Consider the following 11,273-nt stretch of genomic DNA (forward strand, 5'->3'; position numbering starts at 1 on the left):
TGTACCCCGCGCGAGACCCATTTTTCTCCTTTTTAGTTTTTTCCGTGGCATATCAAATTCTTCATTTCGAACAAACTTTTTCATTTTTTTCTTCTCATCTCTGCAAATAAACTCTAATTCTTCAACAGATCTTATACGAGAAAAGCAAACGAGAAAGTAATGGCGGGCCGGTTCGGATCGCAATCCTCTACGGTTGCAACCATGGTTGTCACCAGCACACCGTCCACAGATCTCGCCTTGACTAATCTTGCATATTGCTCGCCCTCCGATCTTCGAAGCTTCGCCGTCCCTGGTTCCAAACTCTTCCTTGCTGACATCGGCGACGCCTTCGTTCTTTCTGTCTCATATCCTTTTTTTGATCTATTTTCTGTTTGCTTTGTTTGCAGTTTAACCTCATTTTTACACGATTCTTTGTTGAATTCTTCATATGTTATTGATTGACTAGCATAATTTATACTGCACTTTTTTTGTTGATTATTTGTTGCTATTTACATTTTCATGAAATTATGGAAAGTAAATTCATAAGGTTAGTTAATGTTTATTGTGATTGGTGATTTTAGGAGATACAAATTTGTTAATTGTTTCAGTTTTTAGAATATGAATTTCTTAATAAATTGTCCCCCCCCCTCTCTTTTTTCTAAAAGAAATCGAATATTCATATCTGTAATCTTAATTTTTTAGTCTTAATTGTTGTTGTTCTTTATATTTGAGCCGCGGATTTTTTCCTTTGAATTTTTTTTGTTTTAACCTTTTGGCCTAACCTTAACCTATAAATACTTCTCATGAAAGCATACGCAATGGATATATTGCCCTCAATGCTATCCATCGTCGGCTTGCAAAAGTTTCTAATGGTGACAATGTATCAGTGAGCAGGTTAGTTAACCGTAGCTTTCAATTAGATGTACAAACAATATCTAGTCACTAACTGTTTTTCCGCCCTCAACATGCAGATTTATTCCTCCTCAAGATTTTAACCTTGCATTACTTAGGGTTGAGTTGGAATTTGTGAAGAAGGGTACTAAAAATGAGCAGGTAGATATTAATGCAGTATATGGTATGCTTGTTCTCTTAGATGATATTATATTGCTTGGATGGATGGCGGTAGGTTTAAATGCTGTTTATTATTTTTGTAGGTTGATGCTGTTCTTCTGGCTAATCAGCTTAGAAAGAGGTTTATCAATCAGGTATAGCTATGTGCCATTTGCCTGTTTTAAATGCTTGATTTAATTTTATGGTTGCTTTTCTGTCTATATTTTTGGCTTGGCTTGGCTAAATTTATATTTCTTTTCCTTGACTCTCTGTTTTAGAACAAAGAGATTGTTGGAGATATTTTTTTTCCAAATGCATGTCAGTTCTTTTTTTTATGCTCTTATATTATTATCAATTCATACTTGGGAAATAATTTGCCTGATTACATTAGTCATTACTCATCTTATTTTTGTCATATGTCATGTAAAAGGTTTGTTTTCTACTTCCTCTCTTTCCTTACGCATGCACTCGTGTACAATAAATTCTTTCTGTCTATTGATATTTTAATAAACGATTGAATTATTTTTGTTGAAGTCATGGAATACTGGTTTCTTTTTTGCAGGTTATGACTGTGGGGCAAAAAGTAACATTTGAGTATCATGGTAATAACTATATTTTCACAATCAGTGAAGCTCAGCTGGTGGGGCAAGAAACATCTGGTGCTCCAGAAAGGGGGATGATTTCCGGTGATACTTACTTTATCTTTGACGCTCAAAATTCAAGCGGGATAAAGGTTATATATTAATTTGTTATTAGTTGTTTTTTAATTTCTTGTTAATAGCATATTTGACCTGTGGATATCACTGTCATTCAGAGAGATATGATTTGTATTACATTTACATTTCAAAATTGTAATCCAATGCTCTGATTCTTTATTTTCTTTAAAGTACTTATATTTAACACTTTTGTACAACACATTTGGGTATAGGTGTGAGGGTATGATCCTCTAAACATATGAACAAACATAGAAAAGATTGAGCATGTCCGTGTCGAACACATACTTGTGTCCAAAACTCACCCCGTTTTCAAGTAACCTAGATTTTATCAACTTGATTTAACTAGCTTTAGTGGCTCACTGAATTATGTTTTGCGATGCAGGTTGTCAATCAACGTGAAGCTGCTAGTAGTAATATCTTTAAGCACAAAGAGTTTAATCTACAATCACTTGGTATTGGTGGCTTAGGTGCAGAGTTTGCTGATATATTTAGAAGAGCTTTTGCCTCTCGTGTCTTTCCTCCTCATGTGACTAGCAAGTAAGATAACTTATTCTTCTAAGTATACTATTTAATATTTATATATCACATATCTATTTATTTGTTCTGATGAGAATGATTGAGATTCCAGGTTGGGGATTAAGCATGTTAAAGGCATGCTACTTTATGGACCTCCTGGTACTGGAAAAACTCTCATGGCTCGTCAAATTGGAAAGATGTTGAATGGAAAGGAACCTAAGGTTTGGAGTTTGTCACCATTTTAGTTAACATGATCTTATCATTTTGATCCCGGCATTCTTTGATCATAATTCTGATTATTCATGGTTCAGTTGGAATGAAATTGATGCATTTGTCTATGCTTCATCTCAATATGTATGACCTTGAATTACTTGTAATAGTTTGCCTGTAGATAATTAGAGACATTATTTTTTAAGATATGTATCCCATGCTTGTTCTAGTGTCAATAGCATTTTGGATTGCTGTTTAAGGATACAATGTTGATTGAACTTATACCACGCATGCTTGCATGTTGTTGTTCATCATGTAGTTTCTGCCTTCTCCATGATTCTGTTGCTTTTTTTTTTTTTTTGCATGAGTGTGTAACTTCTGTTCAGAAAAGTCTGCTTTATAGTGTCTTTTTGCCTTATTTTGAGTCTGCTTACTTACCTTCATGTTTCAGAGATGCTGCATTTGACTTAACTATTATGTTTGCCTATATTGTGAATATTACTTAATACAGTAATTGACATAATTCAGTATTTTCCTTGCTGTATCTACTTAGATTGTTAATGGGCCTGAAGTCCTGAGCAAATTTGTTGGTGAAACTGAGAAGAACGTTAGAGACCTATTCGCAGATGCTGAGAATGATCAAAGGACTCGCGGTAAGAGATATGTGCTTGTTTTTTTTTTGTTACACTTTTAATTTTATAGCGAAACATCATCTCCTTTGATTTTTCAGGTGATGACAGTGATTTGCATGTCATAATTTTTGATGAGATTGATGCCATTTGTAAGGTACAAGACTGCTTTATATAACATCTAAGCTTCCCCTAGACCAATAGTTATTTTAGCTAATTTTATGTGATGTTTCTGATTTCTTCATATCATAACTTTCCGTATGCAGTGTGGATAACAAAATTGTGGCAGGAGTTGGATATTATTTAACTCCTACAATCATTCTTTGATGTAGATCATTTAAGTCCTACAATAATTCTTTGATGTAGATCAAATATGCTTGCATATTTATATGCATGTTGTTAGATGCTAACAAAACCACTGGAATCTTCATAAAAAAGTTATTTCAAGTTAATTACCAGCTTATTTCTTAATGCATGAAGGAATATGTTATGCGGACTAGTCACATAATATACCCTTAGGATGTGTGCCAAATCATTGAAAGATTCAATGTTATTGAATATCGAGACAGTTGATGGATGGTTATTATTCGTATTGTTGAACTTTCTTCATGTTTTAATTTGTGACTGTTTTGATTTTTCAGTCAAGAGGCTCAACTAGAGATGGTACTGGAGTTCATGACAGCATTGTGAACCAGCTGCTTACCAAGGTCGCTGACTAGTTCTTGACAATACCTGTGTCCTAACAATTAGTATTGTTTGTCTCATGCTTGTTTCTTCGGTTCTCGCGGCCAACATATCTTAATAATATGATTATTTTAACTAAGGGTTCATTTACTTTCAGATTGATGGTGTGGAGTCTCTAAACAATGTTTTGCTTATTGGAATGACCAACAGAAAGGATTTACTTGATGAGGCCCTTCTGAGGTTGCTCCCTCCCTCCTCCATTCCTCCCTCTCTCTCTCCCCCCTATACACATACACACACCAAGCAACCTGATTGATCTGCCTACTTCTTTGTCACATTAGTTCATCTGCTACAGTAAGAAGCTTGACTAGAAACAAAATTTTGATGCATTTTATTGTTGTGGATTGTGGACTTTAAAATCTCCAAATTTGTGCTAGAGTTACAGAAAAATCTTGGTTTTTATATAGAATTTGATGGCCTATGATTAAGAGTTGCACTTAGGATCTGGAATAAACATGCAATAAGCTGTCAGCATGTTGAGCTATATAACATTTTATTTGTATTTTTGTGAGCTTCGTTGGTTTTCAGTTTGTTGATGATTGATTAGTTTGATTACTATATGAAATGTCTTGATCTTAATTACATATTTGAATTCTTTTCTTCTATAGGCCAGGGCGTTTGGAGGTTCAAGTTGAGATAAGTCTTCCGGATGAAAATGGTCGTTTTCAGATTCTTCAGATCCACACAAACAAGATGAAAGAGAACTCTTTTCTTGCTCCTGATGTTAACCTTCAAGAACTTGGTATGTTTATTAGTAATATATGATTCTGGGATGTATGTTCTTTTCTGCTTTGAAATTGTTGCCTTTTCCTTCTATTTAGTTTTGTTCTCAATAGATTGTGAGATATTCTCCTGGGTCCTCTGGATGATTAAACTTGGTAGTAAAATCTTTTTCATTAATATCTTCTTAATGTACCTGCCTGTTTTTCTAAAGCATATGCACATTGTGTTGACAATGATCTTGAGCTGTATCCAGCATTTGGGAAGGCCTTACAAGTTTCTAGTTACTTATTTTGTTTTCAGCTGCTCGTACAAAGAATTATAGTGGAGCAGAACTTGAAGGTGTTGTGAAAAGTGCAGTGTCTTTTGCTTTGAATAGACAAGTAAGTATGGATGATCTTACCAAGCCAGTGGATGAAGAGAACATTAAAGTTACAATGGAAGATTTTCTCAATGCACTTCATGAAATTGTCCCTGCATTTGGAGCCTCAACTGATGACCTTGAAAGATGCAGGTGATTTTTCCAAATTAGTACATTTTTCAGTTCTTTGATTACAAGATATTGATTCCATTCTGCTTCAATTCTCATCATTCTTATGTTCTAGTTGTAGGTTTAGAAGGCAATAGTCTTGGCAATGTTTCTTCGTGTCCTTAACTTTTGTAGTTTTTAATAATTTTAGAACACTGCCTAAACAAAAATGCAAGCTGTGAGCATCAAATGTAATTTCCTAGGTTCTGCATTCAGTCATCTGTTAGTTTTTTTGTTGGATCCTAGTTCTATTTTCTTAGTTGCCTTGGTTAAAGATAATTGTTTTTGGGTTGGCTTTGGAAAATATGAATTTATCTTGAACCTTGAGTTGGCTTTTTGGGGAATTAAAGTCCTTTTCTAAAAGGTTATCCTGCAAAACAACTTGTATCTTTCGTTTGAGTAACTTCGCCTGAATTATTTCTCAATTTAGACTTAATGGCATGGTGGACTGTGGTGATCGGCATAAGCATATTTATCAGAGAGCCATGCTACTGGTAGAGCAAGTCAAAGTAAGCAAAGGAAGCCCCCTTGTTACTTGTCTTCTAGAAGGGTCAAGTGGGAGGTAGGTAGCATGAATTGCTTTTTGTTTTTTGACAATCTTTTACCTTTAACTGTAATTGAACCTAAGTTGAATTGTACAGTGGCAAAACAGCATTGGCAGCTACTGTTGGCATTGACAGTGATTTCCCATATGTCAAGATAGTAAGCTCGTGACCTGTTGCATGTATGAATGTATTGCAACCTTCCATTTGCTGTTAAGATTTTTGTTTTTTTATTATTTTATAGGTCTCGGCTGAAACGATGATTGGCCTTCATGAGAGTACAAAATGTGCTCATATTGTCAAGGTTTGTAGTGCCAATATCCTGAAATATGGACGATGTGAATACTTTTATATGAACAAATCACTGGTCTAAACTGGAACATTGCTTTTGTCTAAGCTCTTTACATATGCAAGATATTCTGATATTCATTTGAAAATTGATGGCTACGAATATTTGTACATCATGCATCAAACTAGGACAATTTACAGAAAAAAGTTGGAACTTTTTGAATTTATTGTACTTTGGCAGGTATTTGAGGATGCATACAAGTCACCCTTGAGCATCATCATCCTTGATGACATCGAAAGGTAGGGAAATGAGAAACTTATGCTAAATATGCCATGTTGAAAGAAATATTTAGTTAACTATTGTTGCAGGCTACTGGAGTATGTTGCTATTGGCCCGCGTTTTTCAAATTTAATTTCTCAGACATTGTTGGTTCTCCTCAAACGTCTTCCTCCTAAGGTTTCTCTTTGGTCCTTTATCTCTCTGTATTTTGTTGTGATCAAATACTCTAGATATTTATTTGGGAAATATACATATATATTTTCCATTATATTTTAATTGAAAAATAAAGGAATTGAACCAGGAGAATAATGTCCTCCCTTTTTCACTCTCAATTAAGAAGTCTCACGCTGCTTGCTAGTTAAGCATTGTAAAAGATGCAATTTGATTCATATGTTAACCAAAGCAGATTCCAAACAAGTAAATTGTGAATCTTGTTTTAATCTGAATTAAGTTTATTGTTGTTTAGATGTGTAAATGCTTCTTTCTTATTTATTTCTTTCAGGGGAAAAAACTTCTGGTGTTTGGGACAACTAGTGAGGTGAGCTTCTTAGATTCAGTTGGCCTTTGTGATGCTTTCTCTGTCACGTACCATCTTCCTACATTGAAGACGGCTGATGCAAAGAAGGTAATATGTTTGCTTCTTTTGTTCTTTTAAGTGATCTAGGGGTATGATATTTTGTTTTGCTTTCCTTGGCTTGTCAGTGTGCATTTGTTTCGGTTAATGCCGACTCCTTATACCTTGTTAATTGGTGAGTTAAATGTATTTAATCTGCTTTTCATACCCCAGGTTTTGGAACAGCTGAACGTATTTGCTGAGGAAGATGTCACTGCAGCTGCAGAAGCCTTGAATGAAGTGAGTTTAAACATAGCTACCTTGTTCTATCAGTTTATGGCATTTTCCAGATTGTATTATCCCCCTCCCCTCTTGAATGTCGTCTCGGGTTTTACCTTAATTAAGCAAGCATGATTTATCTGTCTAGTGGGTTTCCTTTTTGCGTCTTTACTCGAGTGAATTGCCTAGGTGTCTCTTTTAAACAGTCTGCCTCATTTTGATTCATTCATAGGCACATCATTTCAATTATTCTTCTCTTCATGTGTATTAGCATACATGTGAATGTCTCTTTGTGCATGTCTGCATGCTCGAAGTTTGCGGAGTGGAACGAGTATTGAGGTAAGGTGACGATTTGGGTGAATGAATTAATGTGTGGAACGATCTATCGATTGTCAAGTTGTGATTATGTCTAGAACTTTGAGATTTTGATGGATCTCCATGATGAATTTTATCGTGAGGAAATTTGCTCGATGCCTTCAGCATTGATGTTTTATTGTGCTTCGAACATCCGATCCAAGCTAGCTTTCGTTCTTCTCTCACATATCTTGGTCTAGGCAATGTTTTGAGCTATAAAATGTACTCAAGAAAGCAACGGAAATTTGTTATTAACGTACCAACTGTTACCTGTTTTCTCCTTTTTTTAGATGCCTATCAAAAAGCTTTATATGTTGATTGAGATGGCTGCTCAAGGAAAGCAAGGTGGAGCTGCAGAGGCAATCTTCTCCGGCAAGGAAAAGATTAAGATTTCTCACTTTTACGATTGCCTCCAGGATGTCGTCCGATTCTAGTTCACGCATTTTGCCGTTTCTACTTTCCGGTTGATTTATACACTCGTATTAGATCTTCACTATCGAGCTTGGTTTCTCCATTCCTCTTCCGTCAGTTATGTTTAATGATTTTTAGACATTGGTTAAAGATCATGGGAGATTTTATGATGTTCGGAAACTGTTACTCGGAGCCTTGTTCTCAGTTCATTCATCTATTGATAATTTTTCTCGTGTGACTCGACGGTATATTTAGGGGAAAATATTCAAATTATACACGAACTTTGATCAGTATATAATGTTATATATGCATTTTGATTATTTTTCACAATTGATATCAACGTAATATCATTTTACGTTTAAATATTATATACATAAATTTATTATATTTATTTATTATAAAAAAATATATTTATTTAAAAAAAAAAACTATATAATTGAATCAAAATAAAAGATTTATATATATCTATATTAAAATTATATACGAATTCCCTATATATATTGTCTGATTATAGAAAGTTGGTGTAAATCTATTATATTAGATATTAGATAATTCTATACGAGTTTTTGGCCCCAAATGCCTAATGATCATAACGCAATTTTTGGATTTCTTTAGGTGAAAGTGTCGTGAGATTCTGATTAAATGTAAACAACGAAGGATCATTGCCGGCGGTGGAAAAAAAAAATATTTCGACCCAATACATTTTCTTGAACCATAACAAAGCATCTTCATAGAAACTAACGGATTTGTTTAAATATAAATTAAATTTATAATTTATGTATGGTACATAGATTATTAATGAAATCTTATTTAATAGATTTAATAATTATTATTTTAATCAATTTAAATTTAAAACTAAATAAATATAAAAATTAAAAATAATTAAATTAAAGTGTATGAATTAAAAATAATTGACTTGAAGTAATTCACATTTAAAACATAATATATAAATTAAATTATTATTTCATTTCCAGGATATTGCATTTCCATGAAAAACTTAAAGAATACCGCTAAACACCACTAACGATGAGCACTATTACTTTAATTTATAAAAGTTTAAAATTTTAAAGGACTCAACATATAGTATGTCATTTGTACAGAGTTGTCCCCTAAAGTATTTTTTAAAAATTTTAAATGCATCACTACCCCTAAAGTATGTCATTTGTACAGAGTTGTCCCCTAAAGTATTTTTCGAGACGTTTTATCCCATGAAGTTTAAATTGTTATTTCGTTTGCTCCTAATAGTTAAATTCGTTAAAAATAGCAATGGCAAATTACATATTTAATCACTTAACTATTTTTATGGTTCTGTTTTGATCACTCAACTATTTTTTTCTCTCAAAGTCATCACTAAACTTAAGTTTTTATTTCGTTTTAGTTATTCAATTTATTTTTAAAATTTGTAATAAATAAGAATTCATTTATATCACATTTTTTACTCTACACAAATAAATTTAAACCCAACCAAGCTAATAATTTTCACATTATAATTTTATATATATGAGATAAAAATTACATAATATTTAAATATCATAAATTGAACAACAAATTGAGTCATACTCGACCCCTAAATATTTAAACTCAACCGAGCTAATAATTTTTTTTCTCTTCAAAGTTATTTTTAGACTTAATATTTCATTCAAAATTTGTCAAATATTAATTTAGATTTTAGATAAAGACTGTACAATCAAAATTAAATTAAAGACAAAATATTTGTCCCATGAAAAGATGACAAGCAAGAGATACAATGAACCCTTTTTTAATGAAGAAAAAACAAACAAAAAATCCCTTTGTTCATGTATAAAATCATAAAACTATATATATACTTATGTAAATTAAAATATGTAAAAATACGAAATTTTCGGAGTACGATCACACTGATTCATTAAAATATATATAATCGTACATGTACAATAATCTTAATTAAATAAAACTATACCATACGTAAGATTATAACTTAGATATTTTAAATTTTCTTTTAATCTATTTATTCATCAAATAAATCACATTATAAAATTTATATAAAATCAAACAATATTTGAATCCCAAACTATAATAAAGGTTTTAAACTTCTAAAAAAGCAGCATTAATGGAGGAGAATTTCATTTAAAAACCATTCCACGTTTTAATACAATATATATATATATATATATATTAAAATATATTATAATTTTAAATTTTCGGAATGAAAGATGTACCAGCACTAACTAGAGCGAAGAACAAAATAGCAGCAATGAATGCATCTAACAAAACTCTCATTTACCTCCAAAATGGCCATCATCAACGATGAAAAAATGGGACCAATTCCTCTTAGTTCATATTCACTAAAGTTAAATTTGATTCACAAATCACCATTTCACAATGTAATTGATAGTTAATAAAAAAAGAAGTGAAAAAATACCAAGAAAGGAAGAATGACAATCAGCATCTGTAGCATTTCAATCAACAAAGATGATTTTTTTTTTCAAATTCTGGTTCATACCCAATGATTATACACTAAATTTCAAAAGAACTCAAATCATGATCTAAACAAAATTTAAACAGCAAAGAAGAACGTGTAAGTTCAAATCTAATCATACTTTTCTCTCCAATAGTAAACCAAAAAGAATACCCAAGAAAAACCCATAAAAATGTCACTGATCGTCTGTCTGAGCCAATCCCAAGCCAAATCCTCCACTCTCCTCCCGAACCAGAACCTCCATAACGCCACAAAAACATGCAAAATCGTGCACCCTTTGGCGAAAAACGATTGGAACTCTCTGTCTTTAACAAACGAGACCATGAAAAGCAAGAACCCGATGGCGAACAAGAGCAGACCCGAGAAGGAATCGGAGGTCCGGATCAAGAGCTGGTCGTGCGGGGTGGAACCGAGGAGTTTGGTGGCGGTCTCGATCCCGTGCTTGAAGGCGTACATTTCCTTCATGTAGAACATCATGAGTGCGCCACTTGTTAAGGCGATCATCGAGTGGAGGACACAGATCAACCTGAAAGCTGATGACGATGTTGACATTTTGTGGGTTTTTTTTTGTTTAATTATAAAATCGATCAGTGTGGGGGCCATTAAGGGTTTGATGAAATAGGCATTGTTGTAGTGGAATTAAATCTTAACCCCAACTCATTTTGGGAACGAAAGAGAAACAAGAAGAAAAGAGGAAGATGAACAGCAAAGTTATTTTCGTTGGTTTTATATTACGTTTGAAAATAAGCTTTAATATTAAAGGTGCGTTTGGTTCACGGAATGAAAGATTATAAGTGGAAATGTAAGACTATTGAGAATGTTGTATTTTGTGTTTGGTTAGTTTAGCAGGAATGTAAGATTGCCGTATTTGGTTAAATAAATAAAAGATTATTGGAATGTATATTTAACGAAATTATTTTTATTATATATTTATTTTTTAACAAATTGAAAAATATTTATATATTTTCTTTAAAAATTTAAATTCATAAAATTTATATAATTTTTTTACAAAATT

General features: G+C 32.7%; 2 protein-coding genes across 2 annotated transcripts; one reads left to right on the forward strand and one right to left on the reverse strand.

Annotated features, from left to right (window-relative positions):
* On the forward strand, window positions 1–8,038 carry LOC120147363 (vesicle-fusing ATPase-like). The gene is made up of 21 exons (XM_039160754.1): window positions 1–344; window positions 778–873; window positions 951–1,032; window positions 1,134–1,184; window positions 1,592–1,762; window positions 2,128–2,282; window positions 2,374–2,482; window positions 3,025–3,124; window positions 3,202–3,257; window positions 3,742–3,807; window positions 3,942–4,024; window positions 4,453–4,586; window positions 4,868–5,078; window positions 5,524–5,655; window positions 5,735–5,795; window positions 5,880–5,939; window positions 6,165–6,223; window positions 6,293–6,380; window positions 6,706–6,828; window positions 6,991–7,056; window positions 7,680–8,038. The coding sequence occupies exons 1-21, from the start codon at window positions 160–162 to the stop codon at window positions 7,821–7,823; spliced, it is 2,232 nt and encodes a 743-aa protein (XP_039016685.1). The 5' UTR covers window positions 1–159; the 3' UTR covers window positions 7,824–8,038.
* Window positions 8,039–10,369: 2,331 nt separating this feature from the next.
* Window positions 10,370–10,980, reverse strand: LOC120147302. Its single transcript, XM_039160709.1, has one exon. It carries the CDS (start codon window positions 10,859–10,861, stop codon window positions 10,370–10,372), a length of 492 nt encoding a protein of 163 aa, XP_039016640.1. The 5' UTR covers window positions 10,862–10,980.
* Window positions 10,981–11,273: the final 293 nt, after the last annotated feature.

The sequence above is a fragment of the Hibiscus syriacus genome, unplaced genomic scaffold (genome assembly GCF_006381635.1).
Source record: "Hibiscus syriacus cultivar Baekdansim isolate YM2019G1 unplaced genomic scaffold, ASM638163v2 tig00110937_pilon, whole genome shotgun sequence".
NCBI lineage: Eukaryota > Viridiplantae > Streptophyta > Magnoliopsida > Malvales > Malvaceae > Hibiscus > Hibiscus syriacus.